The 23,043-nt window shown below is 36.7% G+C and overlaps 1 protein-coding gene across 3 annotated transcripts in view; it reads left to right on the top strand.

Moving 5' to 3' along the window:
- The window catches only part of SLC44A5 (solute carrier family 44 member 5), a 393,241-nt gene that overhangs the window by 253,296 nt on the left and 116,902 nt on the right, over positions 1-23,043 (top strand). For all 3 annotated transcript variants that reach the window (XM_004758176.2, XM_004758174.2, XM_045064731.1), the window contains exon 5: positions 14,025-14,098. In XM_004758176.2, coding sequence (XP_004758233.1) covers positions 14,025-14,098 — 74 coding nt within the window. The remainder of the gene's footprint in view (positions 1-14,024; positions 14,099-23,043) is intronic.

Here is a 23,043-nt window from a genome sequence, read left to right as displayed (position 1 = left end):
ATTTTTAAACATATTTGATGGGATCACAAGGAAATTAATATAATGAGATAAGTCAACAAACTATTTATAGTCATCAAATGTAGTTTGTGTCTCTATTGCAAATGCAATTGGTGTCCATTGTGGAAGTTTTGAAAAAAAAAAAAAAAGCAGATAAAACAAAAGAGGAAAACAGAATCACACAAAACTGTGTGTGATTACTACCCAGAGATAATGACCACTAATTTTTTTGTATATTTTTGTCTTGCTAAGCATTTATATAGATTTTATAAACACTTGTAAGCATACTAACATGTTCTATAATCTACTTTTTATTGAATATATTATGAATGTGTCTTCATATAATTATTGTTCTAAAAAGCATTCCCATCTTTTCTTTATTATAAGGAATACAGTGTTTTAAATCCTTACAAATCCTTACTTCTTCTCTCTGTGTTTCCATGGTATAAATTACTAGAAAAGGAATTAGCTCAAAGAGCATACAATTTTCTAAGGCTCCTATCATCAATAATCAATGGTTTTTATTATTAACAGTTTTGGTGACAGGTAGTAATCTTCTCTATTTAATGTGCATGCCTTTGGATACTAAAAACATGAGCTACTTATCATATATTTATTAGAAGGCATGAAGTTTAAAAAAAATTTAATAGCTGAATTTCAGTAACCATCCCAGTTATGAAAATGTTCGTGTTTCAACAAATATTTTGAGCAGCTACTCTGTATTTCTGTGTAGAAGGGACTCTAACCTAGTCTCAAGATTAAAGAGCATTCTAAACTGATACAGATTCCCTCTAAAATTAGTTGATAACTTTGGACTAATGTTCCAAGGCTGTTTGTTCTAAGCCGGATCTCTAGCCCCTCTTCTATATAATACCTTTTATCCAGAATACCACATGTAATATGAGCAATGACTATGATCTGGCTCTCACTTTACTAGCAATTTATTTAGTGGTTTCCACCTACTGACAGGTTCTTGAATGCAAGTTTTACAACGATGATGAATAACATAGTAAGACCAATTATGTCTGACCTTGTCCCATTTTAAACAAAAGAGACATTTATATAAGCATCACTAAACTCTATATAAGAAAATGAGGTTTTATTTACTCTTTACAAGTAGAAAATACAAACCACACCAAGTTAAAGCTATTCTCTCAAAGTAGTGGAAACCCAAATGCAAATGGGATGGAAGAAGGGACTAACCATCGAGTATAGAGAAGTTTTTTAGATCCAAATATCATCTTATATGCTCTAAGAAATTTGAAAGACATTATCAACATCATCCTATAATTTCTTAGGATATCAAGTAATTTGGTATATTTTATTTTTCAGCAAGTTTAAAATGTGCTAAAAAATAATAATCTCACAAAATTAACACTCCTTAATGATTGGATGCTGGAATTAAATTTTAAGGTAGATGTTAACCTCAAGTCATCCTTAAAGCTTTTTTGAGATTTGGAAAAACTTTCATTAATATTGAACACCTGAAAAAAACAAGTTCATGTAATTAAAAACTCACTTGCAGCTTCCTGTCAAATTTCTGATTTCAGAATAGTGGAATTCTTCAAGATACTCTTTTAACCTCATATTATCCTTGTAGAAATGGTAAGTACAAGTGGAAAGGATATAATTAACCCCCTCAAACACAAGTTCTTAGAGAATGTTTCTCACAAAATTACCAAATTGTCCACTAATAGTGAAGAGTGGAGGAATAAAGGTAAAATATATTTAACATATAAAATATAATATATAAAATAATTTAACATATTTAATTTTACCCTGAAATAGCCCAAATTTTGAGTTTGCTGACATATTAGTGTCAATTCAGATGATTTGGATGATTACTCTCCATTCAGATGATCTGTCCAATTCAAGCCATACTCCGTAGGTGCCAAGCGTATCTCAGTGAAGCTTGGAGGGAGGGTGGTCCCAAAGTGCATTGTTCCGTAGTAAAGCCTCTAGGAAGTGAAGCAGTCTTTCTATTTCCTGGGACAGACTTCTGCAGGGAGAATCTGAGAGGTGACAGATGACTTTAATGTCATCATGCAGGTGCCAGCAGAACCACAGAGGAGCAGTGGTTCTAAACTGTGAGTTATAAATGCAGCCATGTTGTAGACAGATGTATCCAGGTGACACTAAGAACTTAAGAATGGGAGGTGATCATCCAACAAGAATTACAAGCAGTGGACAGTCTCTAAACTGACTCATTCAACACAAACAGATGATCTGTCAGAGAATAATGACTTTCAGGACTTTCATTCTCACTCTAATGCTTGATATTAATGACCTTTCAGAATGGTTGATATCAGTGGGGTTTCATCTGCTACAAAGAAAGAAAACCAGTAAATGAATCAGTTTCTGAATAAAGGTACAAAACTGTCCCTGAAAAGGAAGCAGAATGGCAGTTCTTGGAGAATAAAAACTAGAGTGGAACTGAAGTATACATTTAATAAGCAAAACTCTCTTATGACCTCCTAATTTAATCTCATGGGGGTTGTGTGAAGTGGAGGAGGGAGGGGGGGAGGGGAAAAGAGATTGATTTATTTTACTGGAGACAGTAATGTCATAAACTTAAGCTTGACCACAAAATTGAATCCCTGGAGAACATATTCACAATATAGGGCTCCTCCTCCCACAAAACCCTGAAGTTTGAAACAGCACTTTTAATTTCATAAGAGCCCGCTTAGGATACATTAGCCTGTCAGATGTAAGACGTGTGTCTTACTGATCATTCATGGGATTGTATGTCTGTAGCATGCAAGGCTCTGTATCAAATGCTGCCATAGAGGATTTTATGGTCTAGGTGAAAATTTCTATAAAGGTCCAGGTAGTAAATATTTCAGGTTGTATGGGCCAGGGAGTGTAGTTCTACTGCAACTACTCAACTTAGCCCTTGTAAGCACAAAAGTAGGCTTAGAAAAAGTATATATGAATGAGTATGGCTATTTTCCAAAAATATTTATTTATGGAAGCTGAGATTTGAATTTTGTATAATTTGTATGGTATGGCACAAAATATTATTTTTTGGATTTTTTTAATCATTAAAAATATAAAAAACACTCTTAATTCACAAGCTATGTAAAACAGGTAGTAGGCCAGATTTGAATTAATCTAACCCCCTGGTCTAAATTATAATAAATGGAAGATAGTTGCCTTGGGGATGTACAAACAAAATGTTGGTAAGTCTACAAAGATAAAAGGGATCTCTTCCCGTTGAAAACTTCATGAATGAGGTGATATTTGAACCGGTTTGAAGGGTGAATTTTTTTTAAAGATTTTATTTATTTATTTGGTAGAGAGACACACACAGAGAGAGAGAGAGCACAAGTAGGCAAAGCAGCAGGTAGATAGAGGGAGAAACAGGCTCTCTGCTGAGCAGGATACCCAAGGCAGGGCTGGATCCCAAGATCCTGAGGTCATGACCTGAGCTGAAGGCAGATGTTTAACTGACTGATTTACCAAGGCACACCTGAAGGATAGAATTTTAATTTAAACAAAGTTTACATGTAGGGACACCTGGGTAGTTCAGTTGGTTAAGCATCTGACTCTTGATGTCAGCTCAGGACATAATCTCAGGGTTGCGAAATCGAGCCCCACATGGACTCTGTGCTGGGCATGGAGCCTGATTAAGATTCTCTCTCTTGGGGTGCCTGAGTGACTCAGTGGGTTGAAGCCTCTGCCTTTGGCTCAGGTCATGATCCTGGGGTCCTTGGATCGAGCCCCGCATCAGGCTCTCTGCTCAGCAGGGCGCCTACTTCCTCCTCTCTCTCTCTCTGCCTGCCTCTCTGCCTACTTGTAATCTCTGTCTGTCAAATAAAATAAATAAAATCTTTAAAAAAATTTGATATATACATACAGTGGAGTAGTACACAGTCCTAAAAAATAAAGGGAATCCTATCATGTGAAGAATGGGATTTTATAGATGGGTTGAAGAGCCACACAGGGGCACTTTTGTGAGTAAAATGGAGCATTGCTGATGGTTACTAGGTTACTAGGACACTAGGTTTAAATGCTGGCTGTTCCATGCAAATCGGAACATATAGGTTATTCCAGGAGGAAGAATGTAAAGGGGCCATTTAACAGAGTGCCCTGAGTGTAGTCAAGGGAGGCTGCATAGGTGAATTCAATGAATGAAAAATCCTGAGTTGGTTGAAGCACATTGAGAGGAATAATGGGAGAAAAAGCTAGAAAGATAGTCTGGGGCTTGAACTAGGATTGAACTTTTAGGTTCTTAAACATAAAGCTAAGACATTTAGAAATTATTAAGTAGATGGAGGAGGGACAGTGCTATTTTTTTTTTCAACAATAGAATGATACCATCACATATAACTGATAATCAGTGATCTACAGAATGAATGGGTCAACCGGGAAATTAAAGAAGAATTGAAAAAAATCATGGAAACAAATGATAATGAAAATACAACGGTTCAAAATCTGTGGGACACAACAAAGGCAGTCCTGAGAGGAAAATATATAGCGGTACAAGCCTTTCTCAAGAAACAAGAAAGGTCTCAAGTACACAACCTAACCCTACACCTAAAGGAGCTGGAGAAAGAACAAGAAAGAAACCCTAAGCCCAGCAGGAGAAGAGAAATCATAAAGATCAGAGCAGAAATCAATGAAATAGAAACCAAAAAAACAATAGAACAAATCAACGAAACTAGGAGCTGGTTCTTTGAAAGAATTAATAAAATTGATAAACCCCTGGCCCGACTTATCAAAAAGAAAAGAGAAAGGACCCAAATAAATAAAATCATGAATGAAAGAGGAGAGATCACAACTAACACCAAAGAAATACAAACTATTATAAGAACATACTATGAGCAACTCTACGGCAATAAATTTGACAATCTGGAAGAAATGGATGCATTCCTAGAAACATATAAACTACCACAACTGAACCAGGAAGAAATAGAAAGCCTGAACAGACCCATAACCAGTAAGGAGATTGAAACAGTCATTAAAAATCTCCAAACAAACAAAAGCCCAGGGCCAGACGACTTCCCGGGGGAATTCTACCAAACATTTAAAGAAGAACTAATTCCTATTCTCCTGAAACTGTTCCAAAAAATAGAAATGGAAGGAAAACTTCCAAACTCATTTTATGAGGCCAGCATCACCTTGATCCCAAAACCAGACAAGGATCCCACCAAAAAAGAGAGCTATAGACCGATATCCTTGATGAACACAGATGCGAAAATACTCAACAAAATACTAGCCAATAGGATTCAACAGTACATTAAAAAGATTATTCACCACGACCAAGTGGGATTTATTCCAGGGCTGCAAGGTTGGTTCAACATCCGCAAATCAGTCATTGTGATACAACACATCAATAAAAGAAAGAACAAGAACCATATGATACTCTCAATAGATGCTGAAAAAGCATTTGACAAAGTACAACATCCCTTCCTGATCAAAACTCTTCAAAGTGTACAGAATGAATCAGATCAGGTAGAGACTACATACAGGAGCCCAATTAGGAGACCATGGCGTTAGTTTGAAGACAGGATAAGAGAATTTGGATTGAGTCCAGGCAGTAGGAATAGAAAGGAAGGGGTAGATGAAAGACACATCAGAGAGAAGTAGACAAGAGAACTTGTCAATTCAATACAAAAGATAAGCTAAGAAAGGAAAAGTCAAAGGAAACTCCCACGATTTAAGTTGCGGTTACTAGACACATAGTATATTTGTGGGTTCCAGATAGGAAGGAAGGAGAAATCTACAAATGCATCTATAATTGGGATCCTATTCTTCATTTTGCAATTTGGAAAAATAGGATAAGATAGCAATGGAATTTCTGTAGTTTAACTTTTGAAAATAGTTTTGTATCAGAGTGGCTCGATCTGAATAGAGTTTTGAATAGCTTTCTGAATAAATGTGAATGTGAGCATTTTTTTTTGAAAAAGTTGGACTTTGATTTGGAAGGAGGGTGACAGAGAGGATTGGGGCATATTTATCTTTAACTATTCTTTCTTTCTGGGTCCTAGTGGGATGCAACCCATTTTTAACTTAGTACAGTAGCTCATAGTGCTTGCTTTGAAAGTAAAAATGAATGCACTTGAGAAAAAGGCACAACAATGACAGACCTCTAGGTAGAATATGATTCAGAATGATTTTCAGCCATGAGGTGGTATCACCCAGGTATTATAATAGCTGTCTTAAGAGTCTTAAAAATTATCCAAACTAAATAAATAAAAAAATAAAACCACCCAATTTCTGGTCTTGTGATTGACTTCCAAGTTTCAAGACTGGAAATGATATATAAACTAAACAAACAGTAGAACAGGTCAGTGAAATCATGAGCTGGTTCTTTGAGGAAAATAATAAATTTGATAAACACCTTGCCAGACTTATCAAAAAGAAATGAGAAAGGACTCAAATAAATAAAATCACAAATGAGAGTGGAGAAATAATAACCAATAACACAGAAATACAAACAATTATAAGAGGATATTATGAAAAATTATATGCCAACAAATTGGACAATCTGGAATGGAAATAATTGGAAATGGAATAATTCCTAGAAATACATAAACTACCAAAACTAAAACAGGAAGAAATGGAAAACTAGAACAGACCCATAAGCAACAAAGAAATTGAATCAGTAATCAAAAATCTTACAATTAACAAAAATCCAGGACCAGATGGGTTCCAGGAGAATGCTGGAACATTTAAAGAATAAATAATATCTATTCTCAAACTATCCAAAAAAATGAAATGGAAGGAAAACTTCTAAACTCATTCTATGAGGCCAACATTACCTTGATTCCAAAACCAGACAAAGACTCCATTAAAAAGAACTAGAGGCCAATATGCCTGGTTAACATGATATAAAAATTCTCAAAAAATGCTACTAAATAGAATCTAACAGTATATTAAAAGAATCATTCACCACATTTGAGTGGGATTTATTCCTGGGCTGCAAGGTAGTTATATATTTGCAAATCAACATGATATAACACATTAATGAAAGAGAGGATAAGAACCATATGATCCTCTCAATAGATGCAGGTAAAGCATTTGACAAAGTACAACATCCACACATGATAAAAACCCTGAACAAAGTAGGGATAGAGAGAATATACCTTAATATCATAAAAGCCATATATGAAAAATCCACAGCTAGTATCATCCTCCATGGAGAAAAACTAAGAACATTTCCCCTAAGGTTAAGAAAAGACAGAATGTCTACTTTCACCATTGTTAATTAATATCATCCTGGAAGTCCTTGACTTAGCAATCAGACAACAAAAAGAAATGAAAAGTGTCAAAATCAGCAAGGAATAAGTCAGACTTTCATTATTTGCAAATAACATGATACTCTATATGGAAAACGCAGAAGACTCCACCAACAATTGCTAGAACTGATACACAAATTCAGTAGTGTTTCAGGATACAAAATTAACAGACAGAAATCTGTTGCGTTTCTGTACAACAATAATGAAACAGCAGAAAGAGAAATCAAAGAACTGATCCCATTTACAATTGCACCAAAACCCATAAGATACTTAGGAATAAACCTAACCGAAGAGGTAAAAGACCTGTAGTCTAAAAAGCATAAAACACTGATGAAGGAAATTGGAGATGTGAAAAACATTCCATGCTCATGGATTGGAAGAACAAATATTGTTAAAATGTGTATGATACTGAAAGAAATGTATATCTTTAATGCAATCCCTACCAAAATACCACCAGCATTTTTAAAGGAGCTATAACAAACAATCCTGAAATTTTTATGGAACCAGAAAATACCCTGAATAGCTGAAGTCATCTTGAAAAAGAAAAGCAAACTGGAGGCATCAGCATTCTGGACTTTAGCTCTATTGCAAAGCTGTAGTCATCAAGACAGTATATATGGTACTGGAACAAAAGCAGACCCATAGATCAATGGGACAGAACAGAAAACTCACAAATGAACCCACAACAGTGTGGTCAACTAATATTTGACAAAACAGGAGAGAATATCCAATGGAAAGGGGGAAAAAAGCAATCTCTTCAACAAATCATGTTGGGAAAACTGGACAGCCACATGCAGGAGAATGAAACTGGAGGATCACTTTCCTATACTATATACAAAAATAAATTCAAAATTGTGAAAGACCTGAATGTGAGACAGGAAACCATCAAAATCCTAGAGAACACAGGCAGTAACCTCTTTGACATTGGCCATAGCAACTTCTTACTAAATACATCTCTTTTTTTTTTTTTTAAAGATTTTATTTATTTATTTGACAGACAGAGATCACAAGTCGGCAGAGAGGCAGGCAGAGAGAGAGGAGGAAACAGGCTCCCAGGACCCTGGGATCATGACCTGAGCCAAAGGCAGAGGCTTTAACCCACTGAGCCACCCAGGTGCCCCCTAAATACGTCTCTTGAAGCAAGAGAAACAAAAGCAAAAATGAACTATTAGAATTTTATCAAGATAAAAAGCTTCTGCCCAACAAAGGAAACAATCAACAAAACTAAAAGACAATCTACAGAATGGGAGAAGATATTATAAATGACATACTTAGTAAAAGGGTAGGTTTGCAAACCCATAAAGAGCTTATAAAACTCAACACACAAAGAACAAATCATCCAGTTAAAAATGGGCAGAAGACATGAACAGATACTTTTCTAAAGAAGAATCCCGATGGCTAACAGACACATGAAAATGTGCTCATGAGAGAAAAATCAAAAATACAATGAGATACAACCTCACACCAGTCAGAATGGCCAAAATTAACAACACAAGGAACAGCAGGTGTTGGCAAGGATGTGGAGAAAGGGAACCCTCTTACACTACTGGTGGGAATCCAAACTGGTACAACCATTCTGGAAAAATGTATAGAGGTTCCTGAAAAAATTAAAAATAGGACTAGTCTATGTCCCTACAATTGCACTACTATGTATTTACCAAAAGGATACGAACATACATTATTTGAAGGGATATGTGCACCCTGATATTCATAGCATATCAACAGTAGCCAAATTATGGAAAGAGCCCAAACACTCCTCAACTGATGAATGGATAAAGAAGAAATGGTACCCTTAAACCATTGTGCCATCCAGGCACCCTGCCCCCTATTTTTAAGAAGGAGTTTCTAAAATAACAAAGAGTGGTCCAGGTGAAAAAATGCGAGGGTAGCTGGCTTGCTGATTTCAGGGCTGCTAGGTTGGTCTAGGGTGCAGCTGGGGCCATCAAGTGGCACCCAGGAGGAGGAGGGCTCAGCTTGCATGTGGAAGGCCCTCACCGACTTCTACTGCTCCTCAGCGGGAAAGTGAGCACGCCAAGTTGCTTCATGGAGAGCTGAGAGACCCAAGTTTCTTACCCCCATCTCCACATCAGGGCCAGGCCCTTTTCCTGGGGAGAGTCAGAAGTCACTTCATGCCTGGCTATAAAGATGAATAAAGAGAAAGAGAATCTGAACCACTGCCCTTTGGGAACACAGCACTAGTTTGGACCATGACTCTACACACAGACCAGAAAAGTATATGGGACCTTAAACTCACCTTCCTTACTTGTATCAAATGACAACCAGTTGACTGATCTTCCATCCCTTTGCTTTTGATGGGGGAAAATTAACTGGTCTGGCTAGAGGGTATGGTCTACTTTCTCCAAAGCAATGTACCAGAAAAGCAAAGCAGATTTGAATACATTATCCTCCCTGGTCCAAGAATATAATCCCCAAACACCTCAAAGTGTGAATTACTGAGAAATGCTATCCCACCATGGTAGGGAGACTACTGGGGGATAGTTGTGTGGGCATGGAGTAGTCCCTGGTGCTGTAGCCTATACCTGGCACCAGGAGAGGGAGAGATAGAGAGAGAGAGAGGGAGAGAGAGAAACCATAGTGTAAAACCCCATATGGAACCAAAATTCCAGGTGATGCCCATTCATCAGTGGTAGTAGCTGAGGAGTGAGGGTTTCAGTTTTAAAAAATTTCCTTTTGGGCTCTGCTGCTTTCTATGTGCCCTGTCCTTTGAGATTGGCAAGTTTTTTCTAGTCATTTCTAGTATATGTTTACCTCTCCTTGTGCTTGCTACATAATATTATAAATATATAACATTATAATACTATGTAACATTAGATTATTATAAATAAGAATTATATAATTATATGTTATATATAATTATATAATATATAACTTTATATAATTATATAATATATAATTTTATATAATTATATATAGTATATAATTATTGGTATAAACATATTATAGGAAAAAACATATTATAAGTATATAATTATAGGATTCTGGCCAATCTGATTCTTCTGGTCACACCTGATCTTCCTCTTCTTGGTGGTTCTGATTAAACAGAAGGGCTTTAACAACTTCAAAATTTCTAATTAAGGCACACCAGTGTTCTAATTTTTCTCTCCTTTAGCTCTTTACCCACAGGCATTTCTTACTAGATTTCCCCTATTTAACTACTGCTGTCAATTTAACAACCTCCTGGTAGGATGAGAACCTGATCTTGAATAAGGTCTGTCAGAATGCATGTGAATCAGATACTCTTCCTCACCTCCAAGCAGGTTTTTGCTTTTCAATGATTGTTAACCAAAGAAAGCTAGAGCACCTGTTTTCTTCTCTTTTTATTATTATTATTATTATTATCACAATTCTTTAAGTGAAATTTAAAATTACTGGGTTGAAATTGGATTTAAGCAAATGATAGTTTGTGGATTGAGCGTGATTAACTTTCTCCATTGATTCATTTCCTATTGTAGAATAATCAGGATATGGATGACATTTTAGATATGGTCAATTTGAGGCTTTACAGAAAACTGAAATAATATTAGAACAACTGCTAAATGAAACGGTTAAGAATTGGAGATCTAGATATTTGTTCGACTTTACCCTCTCTCTACTTCTCTCTCATGGACCTTAAATAAGTCAAATCACCTTACTACCCCCTAAAAACCCAAAGGTATTCTTAAGAAACTCACAAGGTATGTGAAAGCAGTAAAGGTATAGCTGGGCTTTATCAGTGGAAGGTATTACTGTGTCTGTTACTGTGCAGTTATTATTCATTATTATTCCTACTACCATCACAAAAAATAGTGTGTAACTTCAACCAGCCTGCGCTAAAACATTAGAGGATATATCCTTACGCTCTCAGGAACAAAGAAGTTTTTGCTATGAAAATTCTCATGTGCAACTTTTAATCCTGCCAAATAGTTTGATCTTTTTTCTTTACTAATAAATTTTTCATTAAGTTTCAAATAGAGAATTGTGGGATTATTTCTCACATTCAAGATACAGTTTTGGCCTTCCAGACCACTTACCAGCTGAACAAGATATAATATTAGGGTTAGGAAATTAATTGAAAGCCTTGAGTATCCCTGCTGGATCTTTTTTTTTTTTTTTAAAGATTCCATTTATTTATTTGACAGGCAGAGATCACAAGTAGGCAGAAAAACAGGCAGAGAGAAAGGAGGAAGCAGGCTCCCTGCTGGGCAGAAAGCCCGATGCGGGGCTTGATCTCAGAACTCTGGGATCATGACCTGAGCTGAAGGCAGAGGCCCTAACCCACTGAGCCACCCAGGTGCCCAAAATTCAATATCTTTTTTTGAAAAAATATTTTATTTGTTTATTTATTTGACAGAGAGAGAGAGAGATCCCAGGTAGACAGAGAAGCAGGCAGAGAGAGAGGGGGAAGCAGGCTCCCTGCTGAGTAGAGAGCCTGAATCCCTGCTGGATCTGAGCTTGATTTGTTATCCTTTGCGAATCAATGAGTCTCTATCAAGCCAGTTTTTCTCTAAACCAAGTCTGACAATATCTAGTTTATGAAATGGCTGGGAAAATTACAGTTTTGAGCCATTTCATTTTTTAATGCATTATATACATTATTGTGAGTTTGGTTGCAAATCTACCCCCTATCCAAGTTTATGTAGTCAGTCCTTTACTTAATAAATAGTACCCTTTTTTAAGAGAAGGAGAGAGGTGGGGGAGTGGCAGAGAGAGAGAGGGAGAGAACCTTAAGAAGGTTCCATGCCTACTCTGTTCCACTGGTCTATGTGTCTGTTTTTATGCCAGTACCATGCTGTCTTGGTGATCACAGCTTTGTAGTAAAGCTTGAAATCAGGTAACGTGATGCCCCCAACTCTATGGTCAAAACTCCATGGAAAAAATATACAGTGGAAAAAAGACGGTCTCTTCAATAAAAGGTGCTGGGAAAACTGGGCAGCTATATGTAGAAGAATGAAACTCGACCATTCTCTTACACTGTACACAAAGATAAACTCAAAATGGATAAAAGACCTCAATGTGAGACAGGAATCCATCAGAATCCTAGAGGAGAACATAGGCAGTAATCTCTTCGATATCAGCCACAGCAACTTCTTTCAAGATATGTCTCCAAAGGCAAAGGAAAGAAAAGCAAAAGTGAACTTTTGGGACTTCATCAAAATCAAAAGCTTCTGCACAGCCAAGGAAACAGTCAAGAAAACAAAGAGGCAACCCACGGAATGGGAGAAGATATTTGCAAATGACAGTACAGACAAAAGGTTGATATCCAGGATCTATAATGAACTCCTCAAACTCAACACACACAAAACAGAAAATCATATCAAAAAATGGGCAGAAGATATGGACAGACACTTCTCCAATAAAGACATACAAATGGCTCTCAGACACAAAAAATGGGCAGAAGATATGGACAGACACTTCTCCAATAAAGACATACAAATGGCTCTCAGACACATGAAAAAATGTTCATCATCACTAGCCATCAGGGAGATTCAAATTAAAACTACATTGAGATATCACCTTACACCAGTTAGAATGGCCAAAATTAGCAAGACAGGAAACAACATGTGTTGGAGAGGATGTGGAGAAAGGGGAACCCTCTTACACTGTTGGTGGGAATGCAAGTTGGTGCAGCCTCTTTGGAGAATAGTGTGGAGATTCCTCAAGAAATTAAAAATAGAACTTCCCTATGACCCTGCCATTGCACTACTGGGTATTTACCCCAGAGATACAGATGTAGTGAAAAGAAGGGCCATCTGTACCCCAATGTTTATAGCAGCAATGGCCACGGTCGCCACACTGTGGAAATAACCAAGATGCCCTTCAATGGTGAATGGATAAGGAAGATGTGGTCCATATACAGTATGGAGTATTATGCCTCCATCAGAAAGGATGAATACCGAACTTTTGTGGCAACATGGACAGGACTGGAAGAGATTATGCTGAGTGAAATAAGTCAAGCAGAGAGAGTCAGTTATCATATGGTTTCACTTATTTGTGGAGCATAAAAAAAGCATGGAGGACATGGGGAGTTAGAAGGGGGTTGGGGTAAATTGGAAGGGGAGGTGAATTATGAGAGACTAGGACTCTGAAAAACAATCTGAGGGGTTTGAAGTGGCGGGGGGGTGGGAGGTCGGGGTATCAGGTGGTGGGTATTACAGAGGGCACGGATTGCATGGAGCACTGGGTGTGGTGAAAAAATGATACTGTAATGCTGAAAATAAATAAATGAAAAAAAAAAAAAAAGAAGGTTCCATGCCCAGCCTGGGCTTTGATCTCACAACCTGAGATTATGCCCTGAGCAGAAATCAAGAGTTGAATGCTTAACTGACTGAATCATATAGGTGCCCCAATAAGTAGTACCCTATAAATGTGTATGTAGAAAGATACTGGGGGGGAGGGAGAAGTGGAAACTGGCTTTTATTTTTTTTAACTATACCATACAGTGGGGAGGCACAATGAGGAAAACCATAAAATCAAATAAATTACCACTTCATATAAAAAAATTTTACTTGATATTACTAGACTTCTCTCTAAAAACATCATACAAATAAAGAACCAAAAGAAAATAAATACTAAGAATTCTGATGGAGCTCCTTTAATCCTGGAACTGTGACCATTCTATCACCGCCAAATCTCTGATTACAGGAATACATCTGATATACCTTTTGGAAATACTGGATATGAAATGGCATAATTACTATTACTGCTTTTCCCCCTTTCCTATATTTGTTTACTAGGTAAGATGCTGTTCTGGGCCCCTTTTAATTCTGTATTCCTTTCTGTCTTTAGGAATTGTACAGATGTCCTGTGCTGTATCATCTTCGTACTGTTTATCATTGCCTACATTCTTTTAGGACTCGTGGGTGAGTAAATACAGGTATAGGAGAGATTTAAAATTTGCTAATGGAATAACAACTAAGTCAATGTCACATTTTTAATATTAATCATTTTCTTCCCCAAACCTTGTTATTATTGATTATTGTCTCTTCTAGAATGACTGTGCCTCACCGGTACTCATTGGGTAGCAGACTCAAACAATAATAAAAAGTAGTTTATTCAAAGGCAAGTCCATATTACTTGAGTACCTACAATTATAAAGAAGGAAGAAAAATATCTTACGGTTTTGGGGCACCTGGGTGACTCAGTTGGTTAAGTGTCTGCCTTCAGCTTGGGTCATGATCCAGGGTCCTAAGATCAAGGTCCCACTCAGCAGGGAGCTTGCTTCTCCTTCTCCCTCTGCTCTCTCAAATAGATAAATAAAATCTTTAAAAAACCCCCAAACTTATGGTTTCTTATTAATCATTTTTATTCATGAAATTCTCTTAAGCAGCTAATTATGTTCATGTTGCTATTTACTAGTATGCACTAAGGTCTAGATTAGTTTAGGTAATATATAAACTTTTTTATAAGCAAATTAAAAAGAAGGAATAATTATTAAGAATTTCACCACATTGTATATATACAATGGAATATTATACAGCCATCAAACCCCCGAAATCTTGACATTTGCAATGACGTGGATGGAAATAGAGGGTATTATGCTAAGCGCAATATGTCAATCAGAGAGGGACGATTAACATATGTTCTCACTGATTTGAGGAATTTGAGAAACAAGACAGAGGATCATAAGAGAAGGGAGGGAAAAAATTAAACAAGATGAAACCAGAGAAGGAGCCAAACCTAAAGAGATTCTCAATCTCAGGAAACAAACTGAGGGTTCCTGGAGGTGAAGAGGGTAGGAGGGACGGGGTGACTGGGTGATAGACATTGGGGAGGGTATGTGCTAGGGTGAGTGCTGTGAATTGTGTAAAATTGATGAATCACAGACTGTACCCTTGAGACAAATAATACATTTATGTTAATTAAAAAAAAAGAATTTCACCACATAATTCATTGATGTTTAAGAAGTCTTATTGTCTTTAACCACGAGGAAGGGATATTCTGTTATTTACTGTTAGGCTGAAGATTTTTCTTTGAAGGTGAAAATAAAGAGAAAAATGTACAAATTATTAACATTTTTAAAAACCTACCAAAGGGTAAGCAATAGTTTCTGTAAAAAAAAGTTTTCATAATTGCATGCGAATGTATCACTTTTCCCTTTGAGACCGAAGTCCTGTTCCTTAGATGCTGACTCAGGAAACTTTAACGTATTATTATGAGAGCAGGGGTTAGAAAACCTCAGTAATTCTAGTACCAATAATGAATGGGCTGAAGTGTGTGGACGGAATGCATAAGCAGGAAGGAGGCTGTGCCTGCCAGAGGAACAGTGGAAAATCCTCTTCCCGGTTCTTCAGTTTTATCTCCCATTAGGAGAAGTACTTTGAGAATAGCAATTGGAAGCAATTTTCAAAAGATCACCTCATTAATACCATGCAAAAACTATTCAGAATTGGAGGATTCGAAAAAGTAAGGCAGTAAGAAAAGTAGGGAGGGAAGAATAAAGGAGAAGAAACCACAATACTAAATAATGTTCTCTAAGACCTTCTGAAGATTCCTTTGTTATTTCTTCCAAGCATTTTAACTTCTCAACATTAAGGCAGTTGTAGCACAATACACAGTCTGTGTGTTGAATATTATAATATCATAAATTTTCTTATGCAGTTAAAAGAATTTTAGCTTCTCTAACTTTGGGACTCATCTCTAACTTTGGGACTCATCTTGCCTTAATTTTTTTTTTTTGATTACTTTTACTTTTTGTCAGAGAACTGACATTGGTTGCATAAGAGAAAGAAGACTTAGAGTCAGGTTCTTCTAGGGTTTCCTTATATTACTTAGTGGATTTGGGCTACTTTCTTAACCTCGGTTTTCTCATGTGTGAAGTATATAAACACCATCTACTTTGCAGGGCTGCTGTGTGGAGTAGATGAAATGATATCCAGGTACACCAATAATACAAATTACTGGGCAGTATTTCATTTGCTATTATTGTGTAATCTAGGTGTTCTGAATTTTAATAAATTGCTTTTAAGTGTAATTTACTATATTGTTTCTATGGCAGCTCATAATTTGGGTTATTAAAGTTTGAATACACACAGGAACTTCATATGGATCTCGTACTGTCTCCTCCACTTCTCAGGACAAAGTTGTAGTCCACAGAGAAATGTGTTCTGTCCTTATATAGAGCTGGAAAAGCCACTGCCACTCTCTTACCTGCTGACACAGTAGAGAAAAAAGATGGGAGTGTACCCCATTATCCCTTCTGGAGCAAGATAAGAATTTTGCCTCTTGGTTTAAGATCTCTAGATTTGGTTTATAAATATCATCATTCTCATGAAGAAATTGAAGGATAAATATTCCTCAATGAAAAACTGTGTTCAGTATTGGATTTAGTGATTCTTCCAAATTAATCCTGATGCCACTGATTAAAATGAATGACTCATAAAATTTACTTTATATATATACATGCATATAAACACACATTTATATATATACACACATTTATTATATATATGCTTATATATATATACACAGTTATATATATACATATTTACTATATATATATATATATGTATGTATATATACACTTCTCTCATTCCTGAACTACAGATAGCCTAAATAGTCTAAGATAAACTTTAGTCTTCAGTTATGTCCTGTGTTGGATTAAAAGAAGAATGAAGGTAAATGATTAGCAGAGATTACTAGGAGTGTGAAAAAATTTTTGACAAGAATATGTACTTCACCTGATGAGAGATGGCACTAACTCAGTTTCACTGATGTGTATTATAAGTAGTGTGAAATCAATGAAAGGTAATCTTGCTTAAAGTGGCTCTCCTGCCTGCCACTCCTCAATGATTGCAAATCCAATAGGAAGAGAAGTACCCCAAGTCAGCACTACTTTATTTATTTATTGAAAAAGATATACGTGTTTTTATTTTATTTTCAAATTTTAACTTCAGTATAGTTAACATACAGTGTTATTTTAGTTTCAGATGTACAATATAGTGATTCAACAAGGTCAGTACTACTTTTGCTGCTTTTTACTTTTTACTATCCCAGAAGGAGGAAGAAATGTTCTCTTCCCCAGCAACAGCCCAGCAATGACCACTGAGGGACAGTCATAACTCAGCCAATGAGAAACCACTATATTTTAAATTCCAGGTTACTCCAATTGACTTTTATTATTATTATTATTATTATTATTATTAATATAATAGCCCTCTCAGCTTCCCTTTTCCTCTTCATAAAGCCGTGTTCATCTCCTTTGCTCAGTTTTGTTGTAGCTTGCTCTTATTATTCCCAGGTTAAACCCATTTTTGCTGGTGAAACAACTGGCAGTTTTATTTTTAAGGTTCAAAGTACTTTGACATCTTTTGCTCTTTTGTTAGACCAGGGCCTTCCAAGGTATATCTTTTGTCCATTTCTTTTTATAAGAAGTTTTACCATGAAAAAGCCACGTTTCTTGCAAATTCTGCTGTGGGAAAAAACAAAACAAAACTGTTCTGTGCCCTTTATGTGGAATATGGCCAGCTAGGGTAACACTTGGATGCAACAAAGGCACTTGACATTCGGCTAATGAAAAGCAGAACTTCTGTTCAAGTGAGTAAAGTGGAGTCTGGATAGAAGATAATCATATCTTGAAAGATCAAACTAACGTTTATGATAATCGCTGCCTTTTGTCCCACTTCACTGACGGTTGCTATCCAATTATTGTACTAACTAGAAAAATGAATAGGAATATTTATCATGCAAATTGTCCTTTGTTATCCTTGTGCTAACATTATACAATAATAGCACAATTTTAACATTTAATAAATTTTTAGTTCTCATATCCCTTTTAAAAGAATTTTAATTTCAGTATAGTTAACATACAGTGTTATATGAATTTCAGGTTTACAATGTAGTGATTCAGCAACTCTATACATGACTCAGTGCTTATAAGAAAAGTGGACTCTTCTTTATCCCCTTCACCTATTTCACCCATCACCCCACCCTCATTTGTCTCTATAGGTTAGAGTCTGTTTTTTGGTTTGTCTCTTCATTTTTCCTGTTTGTTTTGCTTCTGAAATTCTATGTGTGAGTGAAATCATTTGCATTTGCCCTATTTTTCTCGTTTTTTTTTTTTTAAATGTATTTCCAGTTGAGTATGTCAGTTCATTGTTGTATTTACATATAATAGCCCTTGGAGTTAGGGTCCAAAGTTTGTTTTTTGGTTGTGCTTTTCAGTCTTAGGAATAATTATTCCTATTAGTTGAAGTGATAGGACATTAATACAAAAGTAAAATAATGTAAACAAACTGAGAACTCTCACCGTGCTGTGAGAGGCCCAACCCACGTGGAGAAGCTCTGTGTGGGGGTCTGATCATCAGGCTCAGCTGAGCTCCCAGGAACAGTATTTACTATCCACTTCACAGGGTCTTCAGATGATTGAAGCCTCTGTCAACATGGGACTGCAGGGGCCCCGGCTGAGGCTTCTCCAGATTTCTGACTGTAAAATCACTAGCAGAATAAAATGGTTGTATTGAGCCAGGGGGTTTGGAGGTATAAAAATAAATAAAGAGAACAAAATTTTGTACCTGGAAGTGAGATGCTGCTTAACCAAACCTGAAACACAGGCATTGGTTTTTAAGCCAGGGTATGTTCAGAAGCCCAATGAGTTTGAAGGAAACTATTAGAGTTTGAAAGAAAATGAGAAAAATGCAGTTAGAAACAGGAGAGGTCACTTTACTACATGGAAGCAGCAGTTTGGCAACACTGTTGCAGCTGGTAATGTGGGAAGTAGGAAATGTACCTAATGAATTCAGTGATCTAGCTGACTAGAGCGTGCCTATGAGAGGAAACAACCCTGAAGGGCCTCATCCACACCTGGCCCTGACTTGGGTGATGAGATCCAGACTTGGAACCAGAGCCTGATGCTTTAATTGGATGAGGCTTCTGGGGATCTTGGGAGAGTATAAACGTGTTTGATTGCAGAGAGAATGTAACAAATGTGTTGCTGGAGGCTGGACTAAGGTTGTTTTAACACATGGCTGTGACTTCTTTGCCCCTCTTTCTGCGGAGAAGTATGGAATCCCAAGCTTCACCAGCTTCACTTTGCTGGTGAAGCTTGGGATTCCTTCAATGGAGAAATGAACTAAGCCAAATAAGACTAGTTGGGGCCTTGATGTGCAGGTGATTTATAGATTGGTGGCAAAGGATAAATGGAAGGCCATCATGGGTCCACTGCACTTTCCAATAGACTGAAAGTACCAAGTACAGAAAGGAGGAGGCTTTGCATAATTCAGTCTTTTTTTTTTTTTTAAGATTTTATTTATTTGACAGACAGAGATCACAAGTAGGCAGAGAGGCAGGCAGAGAGAGAGGGAGGAGGAAGCAGGCTCCCTCCTGAGCAGAGGGCCCGATGCGGGGCTGGATCCCAGGACCCTGGGATCATGACCTGAGCCGAAGGCAGAGGCTTTAACCCACTGAGCCACCCAGGCACCCCTGCATAATTCAGTCTTAAATCTGTCCTAGAATGAGGTAGAGAATAAACAAAGGAGTTAAATTAATAATTAAATGTGGTCAAACTTGACTCCATCATTTCTGGTGTTAGAGTATATGGGGTAACAATATGGCGTTATGTGTACTTTATATTCATTGCTTCAGGAAATCCAGCGTATCATTCTCTTCCCTAACTTGAACTACCCCAAATGCCAAGGAGGGTGGAGTCTTACTTCTGATGTCTAGGTGGAAAGAGAGAACTTAGTGTCTACTGGAGCACTGACATTTCTGTTGGTGCCGTTTGGTATCCTTTCTCAGTCAGTTGCTCATCTGGATCCTTCCACTACTGTAGTGGTTTCCTATGCTAGGATCCAAAAATAGAGCCTATAGGTCTTTATGCAGTGCTCAGCCATTTCTCCCTGAAGCACTACTAGTGTCTGAATGCAGCCCCTACTCTTAGGCCCCAGTATTCAGCCTAGGGGACCAGCTCAGTCTCTGCCTTCATGGCAAGGTCCCTTTTGGAGTATTTGTATTCCTTTTGGCCTTCAGACTTGGTTCAGGGTCATTCTCACCTGTCCTAAATTGAATTCTCAGTAAGGTTTGAGTTCTTGTCCATTTCTCATGAAGAAAGTTGATCTTCCCCATCCCAAGGAATGCGGAACAAAAAGGAAAAAGCATGTTTTCATCACTGAGAAATCACTCAGGTGAGCTTCTGAAGAGCAGAGGTAATTCCAAGGTGACTTTGAGTCTGTCATACCCAGAAATAGTGAAGAGTTTATCTTACTGATAAATAAATGTAATGTAAATATGAATTACGCCTCACCAAGCATCCTGTTACAGTTTGTGATCTTGATGGTATGATCCTAATGTTCATGGGAAGGGGAAACCTGTGATGGACAGCGGCTCTGACAGGATACCCCACCATGCTTTTAGTCTACCCTAAAACTAAAACATGCCTTCCTATCAGATCACAGCTTGGAAACATTGTTCTAGCAAGAAATTTGAAGAATTCTAGTTCTTTTATTTTTAAAATTGTTCTACTAAACTTCATCTTTTTTTTTTAAGGTTTTTGTTTTTCAGATGTTCATTCCAGTATAGTTAACATGCAGCGTTATATTAGTTTTGGGTAAACAAGATAGTGATTCAGCAACTCTATAAATGACTCAGTGCCCATTGTAAGTGTACTCTTAACCTCTTTCCTTTATTTCACCCATCTTCTCTCCAGTCTCCCCTCTGGTAACCATCAGATTGGTCTCTCTAGTTAAGTCTGTTTCTTGGTTGGTTTGTTTTTTTCTTAAATTCCCCACGAGAGAGGAAATCATATTTGTCTTTCTCTGACTGACTTAACTTCACTTAGCAGTCTACTCTCAACACTCATGTTTTACAAATGGCAACATTTCATTTTTTTAATGGATGAGTAATATTCCATTTTGTGTGTGTAAGCATGCATGTGTATGCTTGTGCACGTGCACACACACACACACACACACACCCCACTTCATCCATTCATTCATGGACAGGCAGCTTCCATAATTTGGCTATAGGAAATAATGCTGCAATAAACATAGGGATGCATATATCTTTTCAAACAAGTGTTTTCATATTCTTTGAAATATGAAATATCCAGTTGTGGAATTACTGGATCATATGGTAATTCTATTTTTATTTTTTGTGTTACATACATACATACATACATACATACATTTCACAGTGACTGTACCAGTTTGCATTCCCATGAACAGTGCATGAGGTTTCCTGTTTCTTCATATCCTGACCAAGAAACTTGTTGTTCCTTGTGTTTTTGATTTTAGCCATTCTGACAGGTATGAGGTGATATCTCATTGTGGTTTTGATTTGCATTTTTCCTGATGATTAGCAATATTCAGCATCCTTTCATGTGTCTGTTGGCCATCTGTATATCTTCTTTGGGGAAAAGTCTGTTCATGTCTTCTGCCCATTTTTAAAGTAGATTTTTGGGGGGGGGTGTTCAGTTGTATGAGATCTTTATATATTTTGGATACTAACTCTTTTTTTAGATATGTCATTTGCAAATATCTTCTCCCATTCAGTAAGTTGCCTTTTAGTCTTGTTGAGTTTTTCCTTTGCTGTGCAGAAGCTTTTTATTTTGGTATAGTCCCAATAGTTTATTTTTGTTTTTATTTCCTTTAGGAGACATATCCAGGAAAATGTTGCTATGGCAATGTCAAAGAAATTACTGCTTGTGCTTTCTTCTAGGATTTTTACAGTTTCAGATTTCACATTTAGGTTCTTAATCCATTTTGAGTTTATTTTTGTGTATAGTGTAAGAAAGTGGTCCAATTTCATTCTTTCACATATGGCTAACCAGTCTTCCCAAGCTATCCATTGAAGAGACTGTCTTTTCCCATTGCAAATTCTTGCCTCCTTTGTCAAAGATTTGACCATGTAATCATGGACTTATTTCGGGGTGCTCTATTCTATTTCATTGATCTGTGTGCTTATTTTCATGCTAGTCTCATACTGTTTTTGATGCTACAGCTTTGTAGTATATATTGTAATCTGGGATTATGTTACCTCCAGTCTTTTCTTTTTCAAGATTGTTTTGGCCGTTGGGGGTCTTTTGTGGTTCTGTACAAATTTTAGGATTATTTGTTCCAGTTCTGGAAAAAAAAAATCTGTTGGTAGTTGTACAAGGATTGCATTAATCTGTAGATTGTTTAGGGTAGTATAGACATTTTAACAATATTTATTGTTCCAATCCATGAACATAGAATTTCTTTCCATTTGTACTATCTCCAGTTTCTTTCCTCAGTATTTAATAGTTTTCAGAGTATAGGTCTTTCACCTTCTTGGTTAAGCTTATTCCTAGGTATTTTATTATCTTTGGTGAAATTATAAATGGAATTGTTCTCTTAATTTCTCTTTACTTCATTATTTTTGTGTAGAAATGCAACAAATTTCCATATTGATTTTGTAACCCATGACCTTACTGAATTTATTAATCAATTCTAGTAGTTTTTGTTTCAGTCTTTATGGTTTGCTCTATTTATAGTATCATATCATCTGCAAATAGTGCCGCTTCCTTACCATATGGGACGTCTTTTATTCTTTGTCTGATTTCTGTGCTAGGAATTCTAGTACTATGTTGACTAAAAATGGTGAGTGGGCATCCTTGTCTTATTCCTGATGTTAGAGGAAAAGCTCTCGGTTTTTCAGCATTGAATTGGATGTTAGCTGTGGGTTTTTCATTTATGGTCTTTAGTACATTGAGGTATGTTCCCCCCACACCCAAACCTCTTTCTTTGAAAGTTTTTACATGAATGGGTGTTGGATGTATAACAACTTTTCTGCATCTATGGAAATGATCCTATGGATTTTTTCTTTTTTTTTTTTAAAGATTTATTTTTATTTT

This window comes from Mustela putorius, unplaced genomic scaffold (assembly GCF_011764305.1).
Source record: "Mustela putorius furo isolate JIRA1106 unplaced genomic scaffold, ASM1176430v1.1 tig00003853_pilon_pilon_pilon, whole genome shotgun sequence".
Classification (NCBI taxonomy): domain Eukaryota; kingdom Metazoa; phylum Chordata; class Mammalia; order Carnivora; family Mustelidae; genus Mustela; species Mustela putorius.
Note: the sequence above shows the minus strand (reverse complement) of the source record. Positions and strands in the feature narration are given on the sequence as shown.